The following is a 22,489-nucleotide window of genomic DNA, read 5'->3' as shown; positions in this document are numbered from 1 at the left end:
TCCTAGAGTGGAAGCGGGCGCCTCATGAAAGTCTCATCCCATCATACAGAGATGGGAAACGGCTCATGCTCAAACGGGTCTCTGGAAAATCCTTGGACGAGAGCGTGAACTTCTCACTCATGTATTTAACTTCTTTTCTAGCGCAACCCTGCGTACAGGTATAATCCGAGCCACTTTTTGCTATCCTAATCTTGATTACCTAGTATCTAGGGAACCGGGGGCGTCGCTCCCGATCCTTCCCTCAAGAATCCATGGCTGAGCATGGCCTTTTCCAGCAATGTTCCTGCTACAGCGCTCATAAAATTTGCATGACTATCCCAAATTTGTGCAGAATGGCTGCACCGTTGGTTCCGTACATATTCCTCCATATCCAGGCGCCCGGATGCAATAGTGAGCTCAATCTAAGAACTCCAAGCAGGCAGGTATTGATGCCTTCCCTCAGGAATTCGTGGCTCGGGAGGCTCGATCTTTTTGATTGCTATATTGGGCAATGTCCTTAGCAATGAGACCACCACACTTGGAATCAACCCTTTAGCGAGTTTGGTTGAGGCTTACCGTTTATAACCTTCCGCGTCAGTGACTCTTTCGGCCGATCTGCTTTGTGGGCGCGTTCTTTTTCATCTCTGATAGAGTCGGATGACGTGGAAATGGAAGCAGCATCAAAGGAAGCCACCCTTTTCGATTCAGGTGCCATTGAGATAACGGAAGACTTCAATGTATTGACCGGTGGTACTGTGGATGCTTGATGAATGTTGAACTACTGACAGGTTCTCAGCAATTTCACGAGTATAGTATAAGATGAAAGACGTTGAGAGCCTGAAGGGGCAGGCAGGCGAGCGGTTTATATAGTTTCATACTGGGCCACAGGACTACGCACTAGATGAGTGAAGCATCCCAGGCACCAGGTTTATTCGTGGGGCCAAGTGAGGAGTTGGGTACGTAGGTACCCAGTGGGACACCAGTTGCATTCGTTCATATCTCCTCCATTCGTGGGTATGGTGGCTAGTCTGACTCATAGTAAAGTCTTATTCGAAACCCGCAACATGAACAGAGTTGGCGGTGATTCGGGAACTTCGCATACCTAGTTACGATCTGGGTAACTGGGAGAGGAATTGTCCGACACTAGTACGGTCGAAGCACCTTAAATACATAATGCGTCTCCCGGAATGCGTCATCCCCGGTACGCTTTCACAGAATGAGCGCCCGTGGCTTTTGTATACATAGGCGGAGTCTCCGGCCGCAACCTTGAAATATGGCTTATGAGAATGAAGATATTTTCACATTCAACATCTTACCCTCCGTGGAGTCGCCGGTCAAATTGCGGAGGATGTCATATCATGTCATATATGACAGCTTGAGAAGAAGTCAGAGGAGCCGAATAAGCTCGCTTAGCTGCTGCGGCGAAAGCATGCTTGAAAGGCTTAACTTGCTCCTTCAGCCTATCGCTGCTCTCTATCCTCTCATGTGGGTCCAAATAGCCTCGTATACCCAAATGTAAATGCGAATGCGATGTCTGCCTGAGTCACATCTTTCATTTTTGCCCAGCGGATGCCTGGCCTGTTGTAATCTTGTACGCTCCAACCCATCAGGAACATCCTGCGTTCAAGCGACTGAGGCAATTTGGAGAAATTATCATCCATGAGTCACGAAGAAAATCTGATCTCCGAATTTGTTCACTATGGGGCGGGTGCTTTGTCAAACTTGAAGAGGCTCAAAGTCCGGGAGGTGCAGACCTTCGCTCAAGCCCTGACGTTGAATAAGCCATACGTTGCTGGATCATCCGCAAAATTCCCAAGTGTAGACTGTGCTTTGGCTCCCCTGACTAGGATCCATTTATGCCTGGTGAGCCTTTGCGCATTACGAGGACGTTATCAGAGGCCCAGCAGTCCCTACATACCATCCAGATTGGGTAACTCCAGGGCCAGATGGATGCTTCGACGGTGAGTGATCTATGTGACTTTGGGGACGGATACATGACGTATGCGTGTCTTTGTTCTTAGCAGAGATTTCCAAGCGAAGAGCAAACGGTATCACGTGTGTGACGAACATCCTGATTCCACCAAGATTGTCTAAGCCATCTGCGCTTTAACACAAAAGCTTGCAAATTTTGTCTCCTCCTCTTATGCAAGATCGTCTCAATCCAACAAGTGCCGTTCCAGCGTCAACGCGCCTCTATCTATTCCTTTCTCTTGGCTCAATAGGACACTCGAGTATGAATGATCCACCACGGACACAGAATTGAACGGAAGAAGCAAACCAACCACGATGTGTTCTCAACAGCTGCCCGAGTCATTTTAAACCAAACATCGATACAAACGCAACGAAAACAACAAACTAAACCACTCACTGAAATTCAGCGCCTGCTCTTACCTCAAACACACACTTTTACTCTCGCTCGCCCACCCTCATCAACTTCCCATCACCCGCATGGATACATCTGACCTCACAACTGGTGATGGTATTGTCTTGGATTCACCAGACCAAGCATCAATGGGTAGAGTGCCCCGGAGGCAGCTCTACGAACCCGAGTGGCACCAATATCACCACATATACCGCCATCGGGGCTGCGGTGACTACGAGACCCCATTTACCGTTGTTTCGCTTGTTGGTTCGACGTTTATTTTGTTGCGATAATCTCTTGTGAAGTTGGTACAGTGGGTGTAGGCGGTTACTCTCAAGAACACCTATTATTGAAATCGGTTAAAGAGCCGGTCACAAGAAGCATACAGTATGGCGGAGGGGCTCATCAGGAGCAGTCCAGAATGGTGAATTTTCTAGGTTGTTGTCGACGATGTGGAACAGGAATCACTCTCAGCAGATACCATCATACCTGCTTGGGGAACGCACGCGACAATAACACAAAAGATATTTGTGAGACTGTCAGCAGTTGTCACTGTCCTTATTCTACTCACCCATCTTATTGTCTTACGCTTCTCAATTGTCACGCCGAGCTCATAATATCAAGTGCCATTCCCACTGCCTGCCCATGCCTAACCGCGCTGATCTTGATACAAACTCCAGCTTGGTGCTAAACCCACCACCTCAATTCCTTCATGGTCTTCCCATCGAATTACAAGTCATGGATTTCATAACAAGGTCTAAATCTAGACCACTCGCCCTCCGCCCGCCCCTTACAACTCCATACGCTATGCAGCCTATGCTTCAATTCTCATCTTCCAATAATCCGCCTGTATTTCGACACTCACCATCAGAACCCGGCAGGACAGTTGTAATTGTCATCGGTGGATTTGTCGCAGGATGCCTGTTAGGACCCTTGGTCTATCTATCGTGCGCTGTCGTCATGAGCACTTGGAACAGTTTAAGAGCTGGACGTCGAACCCATCTGCCTGTTTGATGATGATGATGATGTGGATGCGTTGTGTGTCGATCATGGAAGATCTCGGTGACTGGACGCGAATTAGGATTCTCGACTGAAGACAGCAGGACTGGGGAGATGAGAGGATTCTAGAGAGAAGGAAAGCTCTATTTGCGTTATCCAAGTTGGTCTCAGTGAAGAACTTGAAAACCTGTACTGAGAAATCAACGAAATGTATGGAAACTGACAGGCCGGTCTGAACCGTTCCCACGTCTTCCGATGAATGCGCCAACTAAGTTTCCATTGTGGGTTATACTCTCACTGAAGACAATTGTTGTTTTTTGATTGCTGTTCCAAAGGGAGGTTATGGCCAGCAGGCGCACCTTCCCCCTGCGCTCTGGATTGTCAGAGGGAAGGTGTGAGCGGCAGGTACATCTGCCACAGTCAACCATTATTATACTTTCCTCACTTCTCTATCACATGTTACCGTCAACATGCTCACACTGTGTTGAGCTCACTGTCGACATCAACGGATTCAAATAATTTGAACACCACTTACAAAGTAGCGTCTTAGCTTCACCTTTCAAACTCTACCACAAGTTACACATTAAGAACGCAGCAACCGCGAGCCCCAACGAGCAGCAACCACGTCGCAATGTCAATTATCTCCCCTGAACTTGACACAAATACATCCACTACACCGTCGACATCCCTCCCGACCCCCGTACAAGAGTCTCGTGCCAATAGTGTGGGGCTCGTCGTCGCGTTTATCGTCGCCGGTTTCATCGTCGGCTGCATGCTGGGCGGCCTCATATATTGTCTCTGGCCATCAAGAGTATACCGCCGTTCCGGGGTCAGGTTGTTGAGACAGAGATTTTTGGTGGAAAACCGGTCTATAACGTCACCGGTTTTGCCACTTTGATGAGTCAATGGCCCGGTGATTTGATTGTGATGACAAGGAAAGAGTAAGAGGCCGAAAAGAGAAATATCTCTGCACTGTCACCTTGTCACTCGGATTCACGTCCTAGGAGCTGCTCCAGCATTCCCTGCGCCGAGTAATGCTATCGGTAATTGTTTCAGAGCCTGAACAATAAATAAGAACTCAAGGAAAGACATGGGGACGGGAAACGAAATCATCGTCACTGGCCAATGGAGAGGCATTGAATCTTCATAGGGATCATCTTAAGTAGTGCTCTGAAACTCTGTGGTGACAAGGGCCGATTATAACAGCTTTTTCTGTGCTGTGTTTGACAGGCACCAGACACTGAGCTCCGCTGATCTTAGATCTAATCAATGGAGAGTAGTTCCTGAAAGGTGGGAGTGCGACCTCATTCTGGCAATTGATACCGACCCACCAGAACTTCTCACACGATACAGACTAATTCAACCACATTGGTACTCGGATACTAAGCAGTATCGTCCGAGATACAAGGGTCCAAATGGATATCCAATATGGCAATCATCGGCATCCTGTTTACCGTAGGGTTGGTGCCGGTATGTGTTGGTATCTCACATGTCCTCAAACGCCCTAGCTCGAACTCACACAGCAGATGAAAACGCCAGTCTCGGTCCGCTCTCTCCCCCGACGACCGCGTTACATGGTCCTAGTTTCGCTCCGACAAATGCCGCCAAGTCATACATCTCGCACCTGGTCAAGAGAGAAGACATGAAACAAACAGGTCCCATACTGGGAGGAGTCTTTGGGAGAGCGATCCTGATTTGTTTCCTTTGTTGTCTACGGACCTGCCGCAAACGAGCGGTACCATGCCTCAAGCAGAGATGTGAGAGTGCATCCTCATCCGGAGACGATCCTCGAAACTATGATAATGGTGGTCAGTTCTGTCGGAGTGGTAATGCGCGATCTCCATACGGGTATGGTGGATCCTCGAGCAGGCCGGCCTCTGCATACGATCCATATGAGGGCATGGATATGCCTCCATACCCTGGTAGAACGCTCTGATGCTAGATGCTAGCAGCTGGGATGTGGACAGACTTGGAAAAGTCGGCGTGCTGATGATGCAAAGCAAGGAATCTTGTTTGGGCGCTCTACGTGAGTTTTGAAGAGACGTTGATGGGATGGACTCGAGACCCAACAGCTACCTAGAATCATCGCCTCGTCGGCTTACGCGGGCTGGCGGGAAAATCATTTTGCGCTGGTCCTAATGCTTGAATGAAGAGACTTCTCTTGATGGTGGGCACATTGACACCAAAGTCAAAAGCGGAACCACCTCAGAAATCCTCTTTGCCCGAGTCTTGAGAATCTTTAACCAGGATCCAGATAGATCATGGTAATCAGAGACGTGACGTTGCCAGGAATCTAGGATGAGCAGAAGTGACCCTCGAGCCATCTAAATGCTAGCCAAACATTCTACCTGGAGTGAACACCGATCGTAATTTTGACCGTGAGACTCGAGAGATTGCATATTGTAGACGCAGGCATGCAGTACGCATACAAGCGAGGCTGCTCAGTATTTATCAGATGTCCACGGTGCCCTTGGACAGATGGATCGGCTCGAGATTTGCTTCCTCGGGAGCTAAGTGCTCTGGCTTTCCGTCGACATGTTCGAGAGGACCCATGGTGTCCAGAGGATGATGTACAGCTGACGCTCACAGCGCAAGCCTGGAGGGGAGTGGGTTATAGGTCTCAGTGCATGTACCGACATCTCTGGATAGATACATCGCGAAGCATCGAACATGATGTGGACTCATATCTTTCTACTAGGAAGTGCTGGAATGGTGCGCCCGTGGTGACTCGAGCCATGCGGTCAGGCTCCGCAATGAATGGTGCGCGCCGTAGAGAGCTCTCCTGCGACTCAACGCACAATCTGACTCCGTCGTCCACTTGTTAATCTGTGACTGTAGCTATGCCACGTCGATTTCTCAATAGCAAGCATATTGCTCACTCATTAATGGTTACTTTTGTCCCAACCTCGTAAAACTATCTTGTCTATCCACATCAATCGATTTGCCAAATTAGTCGATCGCCGATCTGAAATGCTCAGTGTTGCCCACATTCTCGGTATTATGTTGGGTACATCCTGGGGTTTTTTCCTCCTTTTGGTGTGCTGGTGCTGCTGTTGCAGAAAAAAGACAAGACGCGCAAAGCAGGGGGAGGCATGCTATCCAAGTCGCAAGGCTGTGGCTGGAGGAGGACGGCCCGGCAAGGAGTTTGCAGAGGTTTGAAAAGGCCTCAAATATTCTGAGTGTCCTGTCATGTACTAAGCAATGACATGATAGCAGCCCTCACGAGACAAATATATTCTAAAGGGTATATCATCTGCCTCCTCGAAATCAGAGTATGCACGAGCGAAATCGTCTTCCCAGACGGGTCCGCAAGTTCGGATCCAAGATGCAAGATCTCACCAACCTTCCAGAAATGGCCCCACCCGTTCTCCTGTACATCAACAAGAACCTCCTCGAAATAGACGAGAGCCTCCTGAGTTTGTACAAGGTTCGATAAACACTGATATTGACTCGTTGTACGAACCTCCACTGTACCCAGGGTTTTCCATAAACAAATCAAGACCTAGATGTTCAGAGCAGCCCCCGAGTCCTTCAGCCCAATACAAAAATGACGGACGTTTGCCTCGGTCACCTCCGCCAGCACACCCCAGAGGCAGAGACGTGGAGCCTCGCCGCGTGCCAAGCGCCCCGCAGCCCCGTGGAGGACCAAGCATCAAAAGATCGGAGCGATCCAAGAACTCACCCGTTTATCCACAAAATGACCGGGTTTCGAGAACTGGCGGAGATGATGCCGAAACATCTGCTTTCGAACGAACTTCACGAACTGCTCCTGCATATCAATCACAGCAGGATCAAACCTCAAGACAGGTTAGTGTTGCGGACGAATCATGTGTGGAAGCACGGACATCACTAGACGACCACCCACGTGATTCAGTACTGACTGTGTCCAGTATGGTTGCACCCGTAAGGAGCTATGATCAAAAAGAACCCGAACAGGGTAATTCCGGATGTACTCACGCAGAGCGGACGGCTGATGTTAAATCTCAACAGTCAATGATGACAATGGTACAGATTGCTCTTTGGGATGATCGAGCAGAAGAGGAGGCTGATGTGACACCTCGACAATCAGTGATGGCAATGGCACACGTCGGTCTCTGGGGTCATCGAGCAGAGAGACTTCTCAAGTCAGCTTCAGGTCATCAATACCCCGAGCCTCGACTGGCAAGGTTGCAGAAAGTGGAAGATCATGAAATGCGCTTGCGTTCTCCAATATCCCGCAAAGCAGTGCCAACCTACTCACCGCCGCCCAGAAATTATGGTCAGGCTCAACACAAGGAACCATGACCAACTTGGATGATAAGGTCCCCGAAATTATCAACGGAACGCAGTCATGATCTTTTGGTGTCATGAGAGAATTGCAGTGCAAGGGAGGCGTAGATCACCAATAACCTGGTAGTTTCTAGATTTCAGAGGAATGAGAGGTGACGAATCGGAATGCCTCGCAGGCTCGAGCGATGGGACGAAAAAGTCGAAGCCTTGGAGTGTACAGATCAGCCTGGTGAACCGTGGCTGTGTGTGCCTCCGGTACTGTGGTTTTTGGTGCTAGTTGAAATAATGTGAATTTCATGGCCCTTTTCCAGAGCCACCATTCAAGAATCGTCGCGCAGTCCAAGCGCTTCCATGCTCGAGATATTCCTCTCTGGTGACGCCATATTCTCTGACCACGCTTGGGAATTTGTTTGCCAATCTGGCGCCACCTAGCCATGTCGACGTGATTGGGTCCTCCATGGTCCTCACACAAACTTGCCATTCTGTTTTTATTCGACTGCGTAATTCAGCCTCGAGACGCTGAGCTAGACCTGGTATCTTGGCATTTCCGCCAACTACAAGCATATTGCTCAGCATCGTAGCCTGCACGAGAGGGGGGAGGACACTGAGGGACTGCAATACAATATCTGGAAGTCCTGGTTGTTTCGAGCCAATGTCAGACGGTGAGAATAGAATCTCGGGAACCGAGAAGCGTTCATTGCCGAGGGTCATGGAAATTTCGGAGTCGTGCATAGCCACGTTGGAGAGCGCGGCTTGTTTACGCTTTTTCGCAGCAATCGTTGTATCATGTGGCCGGGAGAAACCTCGCAGAAGATGAACACCGTCTGGCAGGATGTAATCGATACGGACTTCTTGATCGCCTAGTTTATCGTTCATGTCCAGATCTCCGTCCTTGTCTTTTGCTGGATTGATTTTCTGTCGACCTTTATTGCCCTTCCAAGTCTTCTCGAGATCTCCCTGGAAATCGTTGCTGACACAACAAACGTCTTCTTTAATGTCATTGACTATCTTGGTGTCCTGATGGAGATCGAAATGACGCACAGAGATCACTTCTTTCAGAAGATTCGTAAGATGTTTGCCACCGAAGTCAAGACGTCGAATAGCGCGATGCAGCGGCCGGCCATTGAACAGCGGCGTGACGGTGGTATGGCTATAGCCACTGTCAATGACCAGGAGGCATTCCACAGGGAGTTGGTCAATGGAGTTCAGTGCTAGACTCGGGTTGTCTTCAAAAACAGGATGAAGGTTATTATATGCGTTAAGGGATGGACCTGAAGTGTATGAGCAATCAGACCTCACGGGGCAGCAGAGACAAGTGGCCTTACATACCAATTACCCTGGAATACCCGCCAAACCCCCATTCTTCCATGACGATCTCGTCTGCGTTTTTCTGCAAGGTCGGCATTGAATTGGGGGGCTCCGCAAAAAGTAAAGTAGTCTCCTCTGGGTTCTTAATCAGAAGATCTTTCGTCGCCATACGCTCGTCAAAGAATGACTGATCCCATATCTCTTTCTGTGCCTCCCAGCTGACAACCTGGCCGTTCTCAACCGGACGCCGAAACAGCGCTTCGCTCCACTGTGCTATTTCCTCTGACTGCGCGCCAACGTAGGTTTTCCTGTCGCGAGTGCGGACTAGTGCGTTCGGGATGTTGTGACAACTGGAAAGAACCTCAGTGTCTGAGAGAGACTTGGAAGGTGCGAATCCTGCCTTTATGCTGTAGCCACCGTTGTCGAGGACAAAGATCTTGAGAGGGAGCACCGGAGGAGCACGAGCGGAGGCCTTTGAGGTTCGAGGCATGTTCTTGATATTGCTTGGAAGATATTATCATGGCGGACACTATACCAGTACCGATAATAGGTAGACGCTCTCTATGGTACGGAGGTCAGAGACAGTTGGATTAATGTGGGAGAGCAGGTGGGTGTGGCTCAAACTTCGGTACGAAAGTCCAACATAATTTATTTACCAGAGGGTTAGCATCAGACTAGTTCGATGGTTTATTCCTATCTGGTAGTAGTACAGGAGCGCTATGAATTCGGGAAACCTTCTCTTTACGTCCCCATCATAGTTAATTTCTGCCACTCTGACGAGGGGGCCAGCTTTCTAAATACTTGAATAGGGAGCCTGATCGACCTATCGATGAGAACATCATCAAGGAGTGTTTATTACCTCCCTTCACAGATGAGGACCCACAACATCTATTGGTAAGAATTACTCCATCGTAATCAAGTGTGATTGTTTGGCCTCCCGCTGTCACCTTGAAACACTCAATTTCATATGCAAGTCTAGTTCTATCCAAAAACTTCGATCATGAAATGATACTCGACTTCAGTCCCATCTTCTCTGCCTCTTAATGTCATTTGATGACACAGATCCGCCAATGCATGCCCAATAACTGGCGCTCCGCAAAAGAAGACCCCCACCTTTCTCTTCCTCATCCTGTCTCTGGCGAACAACTTGACCATCTCTTCGTAATGATCGCTCATGATTTTCGGAAAGTCTGGCCTTCCAAAATGCGTGGGTGCTATCAGACCTGTCAAGGGTGAAATGGGCTGTCCTTCAGTCCGATGCTTTTCCAACAAACACCGATAGACATGCGTCGAAATATCTTTTCGCCTCTTTGTCAAATGGTTGTGGATCCGAATATCAAGGTTGGGGTTGCGGGTGGGCGATTCAGACGAAATCTTGTTGAGAAGATCCGAAAACCAGAGCAGGTAATTCTTGTCTCGCACCACCCAGTGAAAGTCGACCCGACGATACTTTTCCAGATCGAATGACTTGTTTCCAAACTGAACGATCGGGCCGTCAGAATGCATATTTTGAACTGGAAGATTGCTTGTGTCTCCAATCTCGTTGGACTCGTTTGTAGAGGTTGAGTCTCGACGGCGATTCCAATGATGATCCTCCCTTGTTTGCAGATCATTCAGGATTCCAGAGAAAGGTGTGACGCCGATTCCTGCACCGACGATCACAGTCTGATCAAAGTCATAAAACCTCTGTGCCGGGGCTCCAAAAGGGCCGTCAATTCCAACAAATTTTAATTCCTTCATCTCTCGCAGCTTTCCCGTCCAGTCTCCACCGGTCTTGATGTGAAGCTCCATCTGCCGCCCAATGCAGGTTGAGATCGTGAATGGATGCCATTGAAACATTGAGATCTGTGGTACTTGCAGAAAGACGTATTGCCCTGCTCTATACCTCCAAATACGCCGACTCGGAATTGTGCAGCTGATTCGCACCGTGTCTTCATCAAGGACCTCGAGGGATGCAGGGAGTTTGTACAAGCCATTGAACATACGCGTGACTCGTTCTGCGAGAACAAATAGCGTTGGAAAGGCAAGTACCAATCCAAGCACAGGAAATTGCAACAAAGCGGCTGTTCCATGCGCCATAAGGAGGCCAATGATGGGAAACATCAACAAGTGTCCCATCTGGAAGATCTCATAAGACCATTTGCGAATATATGGCATGCTGAGGAGAGCCAGAACATAAAACAGGCTCAAAGCAGCGAGCCCCGTCCAGCCCGGAGTCGAACGAACAAAGGCAGCATAAGGTCGTGGCACTGCGTCTGGACCTAGAATTTCCGCAACAGCCTCCTGTCGGTTTTCGCGGCTCCCATAGACGAAAGATCCAGAAAGATGGCCAATGGCATGCAATGTCGCGAGAGCAATCGCTACACACGAGATCTTGACATGGAATGATTGACTGAGATCCCAATTGATGGCCCGGGAGATATAGTATGATTTCCGCATGATGGTGGAGAACAACCTCGACATGCTGAGCAGCATAAAAAACAGTGTCGGGTAGAGAGCTCCTGCGCAGGTCTTGGCCATACCTACACCCCAACCCAGTGCGGCTTGATACTGTGGCCCTGTGGAGTATGTGACGCATTGCCACACGCCGAGGCCAACCTGCAAAGCGACAACGATGAAGAGGAACAAATACTCCGGTCCATCGACTTCCCAAATTGCTCTCAACCGCCGTGGCCAGGAGATGCCCTTCATATAATCAGCTTCATCCTTGGCGGCTTGTTTGTCCTGCTCGAGCGACGCTATTTTCCAAGAAGCCACCACTTTCTTGAAATCTTCCACCGGAATGGTGTCCTTTTCGGTGCCCATAACTCCCCGCAGGAACTCATGTCGTTCATCTTGCCTCGACTCGTGATGTAAGTTATGGGACTTTGCTTTCGGCTGCAGTTCCTGGTAGACCACGTCTAACTTGTGTTCGAGCTCCTGGTATGAGATGTTTCCATCGCGATCCTTGTCGAGTTCTGCCACAAATTCATCGATTTCCTTTTGCGTCAAGTAAGTGGTCTCATCTTTGGCCATGATTTGTTTATGGCGTTGAGAGGATGTCTGCTCTGATCACTTGAAGGGCTGCGGCCCTGGAGTAGCCGAAAAACAACGATGGGTGAAGATTGGTTTGCATCCGTCCGCATTTTGGCGAGCAAATACTTTGGGCCGACTTAAACCAAGAGTTTTCCCATGAGATCATGGCACGGCGAGTGTTTCCATCAAAGGTCGCCAACAAACGCCGAGGAGGCTACCTAAGTATCCAAGGCTGCCAAGGCTGGGAATTTAGGTAGGGCAGGGATAACTAAAGGCATGGGCCGCACTGGGCACCTTCAAACGTGGCTTGCCAAGTTGGAATGGCGACGTAACAACTGGCTGGGCGTGCATTTGTTTTGGCCATCGACATGGGTTCGTGTTAACTGAACTTTAAGGCAAGTTACCAGTATGGGCTACGTCACCAGCTCTCGGGTACTAGGGCGAGCCCGTCCAGAATCACACCATTCATATTGCTCCAGTTTCTCAATCCTTCCAACGCGCTTCTTCTAAGTGAGAGTACTAGATCCTTGCCCCACAATCATTTGGATGCGAGCTCTGCTCAAGTTGCAGGCTTCACTGTGTTGGCATTCTAAAGCCAAGTCCAAGGCCGGGGCGAGAGCTTCGTCAGCCTTGCGCCTACATGGGTCAGTTAAGGAGCGTCTTGAAATGCCCCCATTTACTCCAATCGAGACATAGGAGCTCAGCAGTCCTTCATTCTCCCTTCAAGGGTGATCTTATTGGCTCAGCATGAGGGGCAACTTGCCGGTAAGGATCTTATCAACCAGGGTGCTTAAAATCCTTTGCTCGATCGATGTAAACCTCGAGTCTCCTATCCAGGGTGTTCAACGGCCTTCCAAAAGCGAGTCAAACTTGGAGCACTTGAAAGATGCCTAATCGGCAGAGACCACTAGGAATTCAAACCCAGGGGGCAGCAGGGTGTCTGATATTTCGCTGCAATTGTCTGTACAGTCTATGGATAGATATATGAAAAGATAACTGCGAACGGCCGCTATTTCAAATTCGTGCGAGCAGTCTCTCTGGTTTTCGACTCATTGACAACCGGCTTTAATTCATCGACAATGTTCTTCTCATCCTTCCACGCCAGAGCGACAAATTTAGTATGGCTACCTCGGGCCACAATCTCGTTGTTCTTGTTCATAAACTTCACCGACGTGTATGCGAGTGTTTTGCCAACTCCCTGTCTGTCAGTATTTGGAATATCCCATAAATCCAACGAAGCTTAGACACCTACACTTGTCGCATATTACCTCTCCTTTGACGAGATCCCCAATCTTCCCACCTGCATTCAGATACGTGACGTTGAGATCCGTCGAGACACCGGTTGAATAGAGACCACGAGAAGCAAGGGCAAGCGAGCCGCTGGTATCAACCATTGTAGCGAGTGTAGCACCGTGCAATATTCCCAGTCGATTTGTGTGATGCTTCTCAATCGGTAGCTCGAAGTTGACCTTGCCAGGCTCGGCTGCCGTTATCCGCATCTGTAGACTGGACGGTTATTCAAAGCACTCCAGAATCTCATACAGGAGCAGGCTTGGAGCTTCTGGTATTCCGCCACGTACACTGTCGATTAGCCTGCCTCAAGTTAGATCCGCCCTCGCAACGTGCAAGGTTAGCTTACCTCGGCTCAACCCCTGAGGTTGCCCTAAATGACTCCCAGACCTGATCAAAGATGTTCAGTTTTTCGGCCCTCTTAATGACCCCACTAGCAATAACATACGGAGCGCACGAATCTAAGTGCTGACATGGTTTCTAAGCTTGCAAGGACGGTCGAAGCCAGTTCTTCGTTGAAATGTAAAGGAGAGTCAAGCAACCAGCGCGATGGACTTTGAGGGCTTAATATTGTGCGCAGATATTCGACGCCTGGGAGACCTTTACGGCTTAGGACATGCACTCTCTTTTATTCAAGCTAATATTGATGGTAGGGACCTTGGGGGGAGAGCACCCACAGGGGTGTGAAACTGGAGGCAGGAAATCTCAATCTCCCTGTGAAGCAAGTTTGCCGAGGCGTACTGATAGTAGTCTGCTAAATGGCATTAACTCCATACATGATCTGAAACCCCCTCGAAGAATCAATGCGTTATCGAAAGCTGTAAGATCATGATTTTGAATTATCTTTGCAACTCAGCCCTAACTATAAGTGAGTCCCTCACGGGCCATCAGTCCATCCAATCTTGTTTTTGGCCAGATGACTGCTTCTTGGAGCCTCTCGTCCCATGGACAGTTTCTCTCGATGTAGAGACATACTGCTAAGCCGTCCAAGATAGCTCGTCGCGTTAACCACCATCGACTTTCACAGACCTTGGCACACCAATATGCGAACATGAGCATTGCCCATGGGTCCTTCTGTTGAAGTAGCCCCGTAAATGCAGGTGTTACACGCATTAAGAAGCAGAGGAGCCTTAGCCAATTGTTTTCAATGCATTCTAGCTTGAGGAGAGGCGCCAGCTTCTGGACGGACTCGTGGTAAGGATTGAAACCGAGCGAGTTCAGCGAGACGGGGGACTCGCAAAGATGGTCAAAAACCGTACATCGAGGCTCCTCCTCCCTCTCCAGCAACAGCACTCGCTCAATTTGTTGGGCAAACGACTTCCACATGCTATGCTCTCCTAAGGGGTCTGCTAGCTTCACCACAGTGTGCTTACCACTACTCAGGTGTAGCCAGTTCAAATCAGAGCCCTTCAATGGCCAGGACTCTTCGACAGTCGTTGTTGGACTCGATGCGAAGCTTGCAATACCTGTCAGACTTGCAGCGACAAACAGAGCATCTCGATCAGTGGGACGGAGCGTTTCAGTTAGCTTACGCTGGAACAAGATAAGCCCCTGGTTGAGATGGTAAGCCTCCATGGCACTCGGTTCCGTGGCAGCCAGCCCGTCCAGATATCTATCGTGGCATGCCGTGACTGCTTGGATGAGATGCATTAGAAAGCGGTGTGAGCAAGCCAGCTGGACAGCCGCTTGTTGGAATATCTGCGTGGCTGCCGCCGTGCCCAGGCAAAAAATGGTTCTGCTTTGGAATTTCTCTAATAACGTCAGGTTCGCTTGCTGGAATTGTAGCGTTTTGATGTGCTTCAGGTGGCCGCGATTATCTTCGTGGAGTGAGCTCGCGATCATACTGATAGCGATTTGTCGGTTTGAAATAGGAGATGTGGTTAAATTTGTCGTTGTTGTCGGTACATGTGTACTGCCCTGGAGAGGCTGGAGGTCAGGTACGCTAGGGTCGTAATTGCATGAGACGCCGTAGTCTGAACATTTGTCGCAAAGTGGTCTCCTCTCATCGCACTTGATGCGTCTCAACCTACAATTGCGGCAACCACTTCGGGATTTGCGATGGCTGCGTCGTTTTCGAGAACTGTTTGGCTGGACTGCGCTTAAAGCCATTACGCTCGTTGCGCCCATAGCGCAAAATAAACAGCCCGAAGTTAGATCCTTAGGAACCCCCGGAGTAACCTGAATAATGTGGTGGTTCTTAACGACGCCGTAAAACTAAAACGCTGTATTTGGGAATCGAAGAGCTCTTACCCTGATTTTGAAAAGTTCTGCCTGAAAAGTGTCATCTAAGCAAGCTGCTGTACCGTATGTCCGCGTTTCTGGACATTGCACGGAGTTAAGCGGTCAGGGCCGAGGTTCCGTTTAAAAGTTATGTGAGGCTCAGAGAACAAATGAATCATGATTATCAGGTAGGCTGCATGCACCTTTTGCTTGACAAGGCTTGTTTTCATCCACCTTGGTTGAGTAATACCTTAGGCCTCGAAGCACCGAAGGTAGGTCGCTAGACTTGTCGACCAGTCCTAGCGATCATCCGTAGGGGAGCCTTTAGCTAGTTCTCTGCTGATATAATACTGGCTCATGGGGCCGCCTTCTGGCGATTGAGCCAGGTACAGAAAAGAGTGATGGTAAAGCTTCGGGACTCTACGTGCGAATCTGTAAAATCTCGCATCCCAGATGCCTTCTTCATCAAAAAAACCAAACATCGTGTCTAGGAGATCGGGCCCAGGTCCTGGCTCCAAGCTTTCGCCAGACAAGAAGAACGTTCCAATCGCGTTATCTATGGCATGGAGCTCCCTGAGTCACATGTCGCTCTCTTCTGCTGGAGCGGTGGCAGTGATAACAGGTCGCATGTGGGGTCGAACTTCAAAACTTTTCTTAAGAGAACCTTGCCGCTCGGCGTACTCATGCGTGCTAGTAAGTCACCAAATGGTAATATCTTGCCCCTCTACAATTCTTCGGACAGCATGGATAGTAAGGCGGTCAATATTGCGTTCAAGGCATCATGTGCGTTGTGTCTGCAAGAATGAGTAATGCAAGATGATTCAAGAAACGTCCCACGAGGTCTGGAATCAGAGCCAACAGGGAGTACATCTGTCTGCAGCTGGATCCTAAGACTTTCTTTTGGCTGAAACCCCTCGGTATGGAGGTCTGGAGCATACAAGAGGTTCACAGGTGATGAAAGCCTGTTAGGGTTAATACCAATGCACAGCGCTCGACAGCCATATAATGGGAGAAACGAGCTGGCATCGGCCACCGCACCTCCATATGGCTGTAAGGCCACGCGAAAGGGAAGGTCGGCACCCTAAAATGCTAGTGACCCTAAGTCCTGCGGCTCTCCAAGCAAAATGATTTTACGGAGTACATTGTCTGTTTTACCTAGGATATTTGGCAGGTAGAGCAAGACATCTCTGCACATCCAGAGCTGGACAGCAAGTGAGGTAGGAGCTCCGAAATCAGCACGTCGGCTAAAGCCGTCGGTGGTAGAACTCGGGCCGTGTGCATTGCGGCATTTTCGACTCGTTGGCTGCAAAACTCCGCTACAAGCCCGCATCTTCAGGGCCACCGGAGGATGGACTCAGGGCCAGCGGGCTCTCTGGATGCCGTGCATTCCCCATCTTCACTTAGTGTTTGGGAATCGAGACACAGCGTTGGCTCTGCCCGATAAGGCAAGCTAGAGTTTTGTGGCACGGGCTTCAAAAGCTGCCGGTTTCATTTGGACATTGCTCATTCCAGAGTTCCATTTTGCTTGCTGACTTGGTTTTGGCTAATCATGGCTAACAGCATTACTGTGTACGTGCTGGGGAGCTTTTTTCTATACTGTGTTATCGTATACATCAGAAGAGCCTTGCAGCCGGGGTTGAGGTTGGTGCCTGGACCGTTTCTGGCGCGCTTCTCCGGCCTGTACAGGCTCTACATGTCATGTTCTGGCGAAGGGCCGCGCATCTATCGCTCGCTGCATGAGAAGCATGGCAAGTTAGTGCGCGTCGGCTGGAACCACGTTTCGGTGTCCGACCCGACCATGATCCCCATAATTTACGGCGCCGGCAGCAAATACATGAAGGTGAGCAATAGCCCTCCGACGAATCGTGACCGGCCGTGGGATGAAGAGAAGCTAACGACGGCGTAGACGACATTCTATTCTACCATGGTACCCTATTACAGAGACCAGCAACTGGACAGCATCTTCTCCACTCGAGATCCCGAGCACCACAAAAGCCTCAAACGGCCCGTCGCCCAGCTCTTTTCCATGTCCAACATGCGCAACTACGAGCCCTACGCTAACGAGTGCTCAGCAATATTTACCCAGACGATGCGGGAACTCGAGGGGCAGAACATCGACCTGTCAGACTGGCTACAATGGTATGCGTTCGACGTCATCGCCTGCATTACGTTCCAGCGCCGCTTCGGGTTCATGGAGCAGCGCCGCGATGTGGATGACATGATGCGCGACACCCGTGCGGCCCTGGCCTACTTCAAGGTCGTGGGCCAGTATCCCGCGCTGCATTCCTGGGGCATGGGCAATCGAAGGTTCGTGACCCTTCTCAAGACCTTCATGCCCAACATGCCAGACGCCTTGAGCCGGTTTCTGCAGGTAAGGCCTTTTTCTGTCCTGGGGCAGGCGACCATTCGCTGAAAGGTGGCTCTATTCCTGCAGGTCACCGAGCAAGAGATAGAACGGTATGACCGAGAAGAGAAAAAGGAAGGGGTGGAGCGAACAGATTTCCTGGCCCAGATCAGATCAAAGCAACAGATCAGCGACAAGATTACCTACATGGATCTGGTGAACCATCTGTCCAACAACATGTGAGTGCGCCAGATGCCCTTGGCGCAGATTCATTCATTCCACAACTCTCGCGGGGCGGGATACTGAGAAAAAAATCCCTTAGTCTGGCTGGCAGCGACACCACGGCCATTGCATTGCGCTCATGCTTTTACTACCTGATCAAGACACCCGCTGCGTACTACAAACTTCAGGTCGAACTCGACGAGGCTGAGGCGCGTGGTGAATTGTCGCCCTATATCACTTACGAGGAGTGCCTGCGTCTGCCATACCTGTGAGTGGAGTCAATACGTCTGATTTCTGGATCCCTCCACTTGTTTCCGGGGACCTCCGTCTACTCCCAATTACCAAGAACGGCTTACTGACTAGGGCAAAAAGTCAAGCGGTCATGAAGGAGGCGCTGCGTATCCACCCGGGCATCTGCTTTCCCCTGGAGCGATACGTGCCCGAAGGCGGCGCGACTGTGTGTGGTGTCCACCTGCCCGCTGGAACCAACATCAGTATGAGTGCTCCGACCATCCATTTCGACAAAGACATCTACGGCGCCGATGCTGACCGGTTCCGCCCGGAACGGTGGATCGAATCGCCGCCGGACCAGATTCGAGAAATGGACCGATGTTTTCTGGCTGTAAGAATGACTCGCGCCACCTCCCTCACATCCCGTTATTATCGATGATCTCGCGGAGAAAAAACTGATTTTTCCACAGTTCGGGCAGGGTGCGAGAACGTGCATTGGCAAGAACATCTCCATTCTGGAAATGGGCAAGTTCTTGCCTCAGATTCTGCGCCAATTCGACATCGAGTGGGCTTCGGACGAACCTGAGTGGAAGACAGATGCGGCTTGGCTTTGGCTACAGTGGGGCCTGATCGTACGATTCAAGGTTCGAGGAAAGACGATGTGAGATACACATGGAAATGACAAAGCTCGAGCCCAAGAAGCGGAAGGTTAGGATATGTAAAAATTGCTGGAAGCAGGCGTGTTTGCGGGGAAGCTGATCCTGGTCGCTGAGCTTGTCTGTCGCTGATGGTAAGCGGCCTTTATTTGGCGTGTGGCCCCGTGCGCTATAAGTTGTCCATCAGTATGTCTCTGATGGGTACAGACTGGGTTGGGCCGGGCGTCGTCTGAACATTACTATCTGATATCTTATCTGACGATGATTATATGCCTCCAGTAACGTAGATACCTGCCTCATCTTCACCATATGTTGGAGCATCTAGACCTGCATGAGGTTCGAGCTGTCGAGATTCTGAGTTTGATCTGGCGGCTCAAAGTCGAACCCCAAGTCGTAAAGATCAGGTTGTATTGCTGGAAAACCCAGTGGATCGACGGCCAGGTTCGGCCATCCAGCCCAGTCTAGTCCGAGTGCGTCTGGCCTGAGCGTAGAGCTGGGAATGTCGTCGGGATTGCTTCCTAGCGAATCCCGCGCTGGCTGTGAGTGCGCCTGATGTGAAGCATTTAGATTGTTGCCTGTCTGTTCCGGCCACTGGGTTTGAGCCTCGATGGACGAGGTTTTCAAAATACCCTTCTCGGTTCGCGGCCGCCGGAAAAAGATCGTGTATCTTTGGTACAATTGACCTTTCGCGATGTTTACCACGTCCGGGTTTTTCCGCAGTTGCGCAACTTCTGTAACACTTGTGAGGCAAAGACTTAGATAAGATACGGTGTGCCTTACCCAGCATAATGGCAGCCAGTTTCCACTTTGAGCGAAATCGCTTCAAAACCAGCACGGCCATGTCGTTTGTGGAGGAGATTAATGGCTGAATACTGTCTGTGTCTTCGTGCATCGCGAGGGCCGGAATCATTCCACACATGAGGAAAGGTAGTGCAAGAACAATGCAACTTGGATCCCAAAGCCGGATGATCCCCCCTAGTGTGATGGCGCGTTTGCGGACAGCCACTGCCATAGCAGTCTTGGGGTCACCCCGCTGGCCATGCTCGAACGCAGCCACGCCATCTACCATGAATGACGTTGTCATCAATATCAGATGTATAGCAATAACCCAGTTATGTCTGGAAATGGTGGTTGGCGTCAACTTCAGGGCTTCCGAGTCGAGATTCGCCGACAGGGGCAGGGCAAGCTTGAAGCAGGCAATCTCATTCTGCATGGCCAGTTTTTCGTCCATAGCCAGCGCTTTGGGCTGCTGCAACCGGTCGAGGTTCGAGGCCATAAGGTGAACAGTGGCCAGGCACCAAGCTCTTTCGTCCTGGTTGGGACTGTTTTCGAGACACTTCCACGACTGGCCGGGGCCCAAGATCAGCTCTGCCGAATGAACCTCCCTCTCGGCAAACCAAGCCTCGTCTGAGATGGGTAGCATGACGGACATCCTCCGGCGATCAATCAAGAATGGTTTGCCCGATGCACAAGACGCAAAGGTGTCAAGCTCCCAGAGGAGCCACCAAGCCCGTCTCATCTCTTCCCGGTCGACGTGATCAACGGCTGGCCGGTGCCTTGCTCGGACCGGATGGTCAATATCATGTAAGCCGAGGGCGTAAGCGACTTGCAAACACTGTCCTACGAGGACCCGACCCAAAGTCGTGGGACCTGAGGCGTGCTGGTTATATGCAAGTACGAGATAGCCTTGTAGTTGAAGCAGTAAGGGCTGTTGTACCAGGTGACTTTGAATGTAAATATCCGTGGCTCTTTCGGCGAACACGTTTCCCTTATCGCTGTCGGGAATCCCTTCGAACCTGCTATGATCGGAGAATCTCGCCGAGAGGGCGAACATGCCGTACATGAGTAGAGATTCGCCGCTGGTCAACCCCTTCATGACGTTGCCCTTGGCCAATAGCTTTGCACTGTACTTCTTCTGAAATCGCGGTCGGTGAAGCAGTGGGAGCCAAGGTTGAATCTTTTCAAAAAAGAGATTAACTAACTCAACGGCCAAATTACTGCTGACTCCGTCATCCATGGAGGCTGGATCGTCCGGCACATATGACATTGCTGATCCAACACCCTCGCTGCCCAGTGTGGGAGGAGTGCTACTGCGAATCTGGTTGTCATATTGCCACTTGGCCGAACTGAGAGGGAATCTGTCTGGTGGTGACATGGGATGGCCGCGGTCCGATGCGCATTCGCTCCGCCAGGAGTTGATGTCTCCAGTATTGAAGCAGTCGATAGAAGCGTGGCCGGCGGGCAAATCTTGTCCTATGTCGTTGTCCTGACCACTAGCCGTCACGGCCGCGGCCTCGAGGGTTCGAACGGACAGACGTGGGACAGAATGAGTCCTATCAAGCTGTTGGTCCCCTTGCTGTTTCCTGGAAACCCGTGATTTCCTCCTCAAGGGATACTGGCACACCCTATCGATTTTCAGGCAAAGGCTGCAAGTTGGACGCGCTTTATCGCATCGTGATTTCCTGCGGCTGCAAGCGTCACAAGCTCGATTCCCTGGTGCCTGCGAGTTGGCCTGGTCCGTCGTTGCCATACTAGGTGAATTGTGACACAGTAGAAACACGTCAAGTCAAAGTGTCTGAGGGAATGTATCGATGATCCATCAATCGCAAAAGAGAATTGTGGGGAGAGGTCACAGGCTCACAGCCGCCCCAGATCTCAAGAACTATTAGGGCGGGGCATGCACAACCTCGGCATGCTGGGGCCCGGCACAGAGCCCCCTATGTATATGGGGCCTGGCCTTGGTAATCTACTTAGCTGTAACATCTACGGCGCCACGCATCCCCACTTGTTGCCGCAATGGGCATCACGAAGCGACAATCTTTTTGTAGAAGTGGAGCGCCTACCTTTCTAAATCACATGGCCAGGCTCAGCCCGATCGAACCAACCCATGAGACGTGAATCACAAATTTTTGATGGACACGGGCACAGGTCAAGGCGTCTGATTGTGCTCCTGCATCTTATGGATTCGCTCTACCATCTACCTAATCTGGATCTACTGGTATTTTTCCTGGAAGGGGCGCAAGGGGAATAGTTTGTCGGTGTCTCAGCAAGCTATTCGGCGAGTTGGAATTCACTCGGAGCGGGCACTCGGAATTTCAAACATCGCGGTGAGGAGAAATTTGGTCAAATGCTCAGTGATGCCGTACTCCGTACGAGTATGGCGCCTGTGGCCTGAGAAAGACAGGGTTTCCTTCGGGGAAATGTGGAATCTGTCGGTCCGTCTGATAATCCCGCGCACGTCCCGGATATAATGGTGCATCGACGAGGACACAGCCGTGCGCTTCCGCTCTAGTACAACAAGATCTAAGCCCGGGAGCAGCTATGGACACATCGAAAAGCTTCTGAATATGTATTTATGCGGAGATGGCGATGCCCTGAATTAGTACAAGGGCTGATTGAATCAGTCACTGCCGGGACTTGCCAGAGAGACAACACTCTTCTGTCGCCCGCTGTGATAGCGCGCGTGGAGTTATCTACTCGGAGCACGGCATACTGCATCATCTCTGAAATCCCGTTGAAGGAGGGTGGGCTGTAGGCCGGCTGCTATGCTCTGTGGACCACAAAGAATGTCTACCATGCTCGCACATACTCACG

General features: G+C 50.4%; 7 protein-coding genes across 7 annotated transcripts; 2 read left to right on the top strand and 5 right to left on the bottom strand.

Annotated features, from left to right (window-relative positions):
• Positions 1–7,903: 7,903 nt before the first annotated feature.
• On the bottom strand, positions 7,904–9,407 carry A1O9_00531 (uncharacterized protein; the record flags this gene model as incomplete). The annotated part of the gene is made up of 2 exons (XM_013409694.1): positions 7,904–8,880; positions 8,939–9,407. 2 exons carry the CDS (start codon positions 9,405–9,407, stop codon positions 7,904–7,906), a joined length of 1,446 nt encoding a protein of 481 aa, XP_013265148.1.
• A 491-nt stretch (positions 9,408–9,898) lies between these two features.
• A1O9_00530 (uncharacterized protein) lies at positions 9,899–11,932 on the bottom strand (the record flags this gene model as incomplete). Its single annotated transcript, XM_013409693.1, has 1 exon — positions 9,899–11,932. One exon carries the CDS (start codon positions 11,930–11,932, stop codon positions 9,899–9,901), a length of 2,034 nt encoding a protein of 677 aa, XP_013265147.1.
• Positions 11,933–12,941: 1,009 nt separating this feature from the next.
• On the bottom strand, positions 12,942–13,431 carry A1O9_00529 (uncharacterized protein; the record flags this gene model as incomplete). The annotated part of the gene is made up of 2 exons (XM_013409692.1): positions 12,942–13,126; positions 13,185–13,431. 2 exons carry the CDS (start codon positions 13,429–13,431, stop codon positions 12,942–12,944), a joined length of 432 nt encoding a protein of 143 aa, XP_013265146.1.
• A 649-nt stretch (positions 13,432–14,080) lies between these two features.
• On the bottom strand, positions 14,081–15,349 carry A1O9_00528 (uncharacterized protein; the record flags this gene model as incomplete). The annotated part of the gene is made up of 1 exon (XM_013409691.1): positions 14,081–15,349. One exon carries the CDS (start codon positions 15,347–15,349, stop codon positions 14,081–14,083), a length of 1,269 nt encoding a protein of 422 aa, XP_013265145.1.
• Positions 15,350–16,991: 1,642 nt separating this feature from the next.
• On the top strand, positions 16,992–17,348 carry A1O9_00527 (uncharacterized protein; the record flags this gene model as incomplete). Its single annotated transcript, XM_013409690.1, has 1 exon — positions 16,992–17,348. One exon carries the CDS (start codon positions 16,992–16,994, stop codon positions 17,346–17,348), a length of 357 nt encoding a protein of 118 aa, XP_013265144.1.
• Positions 17,349–17,366: 18 nt separating this feature from the next.
• A1O9_00526 (uncharacterized protein) lies at positions 17,367–18,904 on the top strand (the record flags this gene model as incomplete). The annotated part of the gene is made up of 5 exons (XM_013409689.1): positions 17,367–17,813; positions 17,877–18,025; positions 18,109–18,276; positions 18,381–18,630; positions 18,710–18,904. 5 exons carry the CDS (start codon positions 17,367–17,369, stop codon positions 18,902–18,904), a joined length of 1,209 nt encoding a protein of 402 aa, XP_013265143.1.
• A 312-nt stretch (positions 18,905–19,216) lies between these two features.
• A1O9_00525 (uncharacterized protein) lies at positions 19,217–21,050 on the bottom strand (the record flags this gene model as incomplete). Its single annotated transcript, XM_013409688.1, has 2 exons — positions 19,217–19,626; positions 19,676–21,050. 2 exons carry the CDS (start codon positions 21,048–21,050, stop codon positions 19,217–19,219), a joined length of 1,785 nt encoding a protein of 594 aa, XP_013265142.1.
• Between the last annotated feature and the right edge of the window lie 1,439 nt (positions 21,051–22,489).

Source organism: Exophiala aquamarina, assembly GCF_000709125.1.
Source record: "Exophiala aquamarina CBS 119918 chromosome Unknown aczIA-supercont1.1, whole genome shotgun sequence".
Lineage (NCBI taxonomy): Eukaryota > Fungi > Ascomycota > Eurotiomycetes > Chaetothyriales > Herpotrichiellaceae > Exophiala > Exophiala aquamarina.
Note: the sequence above shows the minus strand (reverse complement) of the source record. Positions and strands in the feature narration are given on the sequence as shown.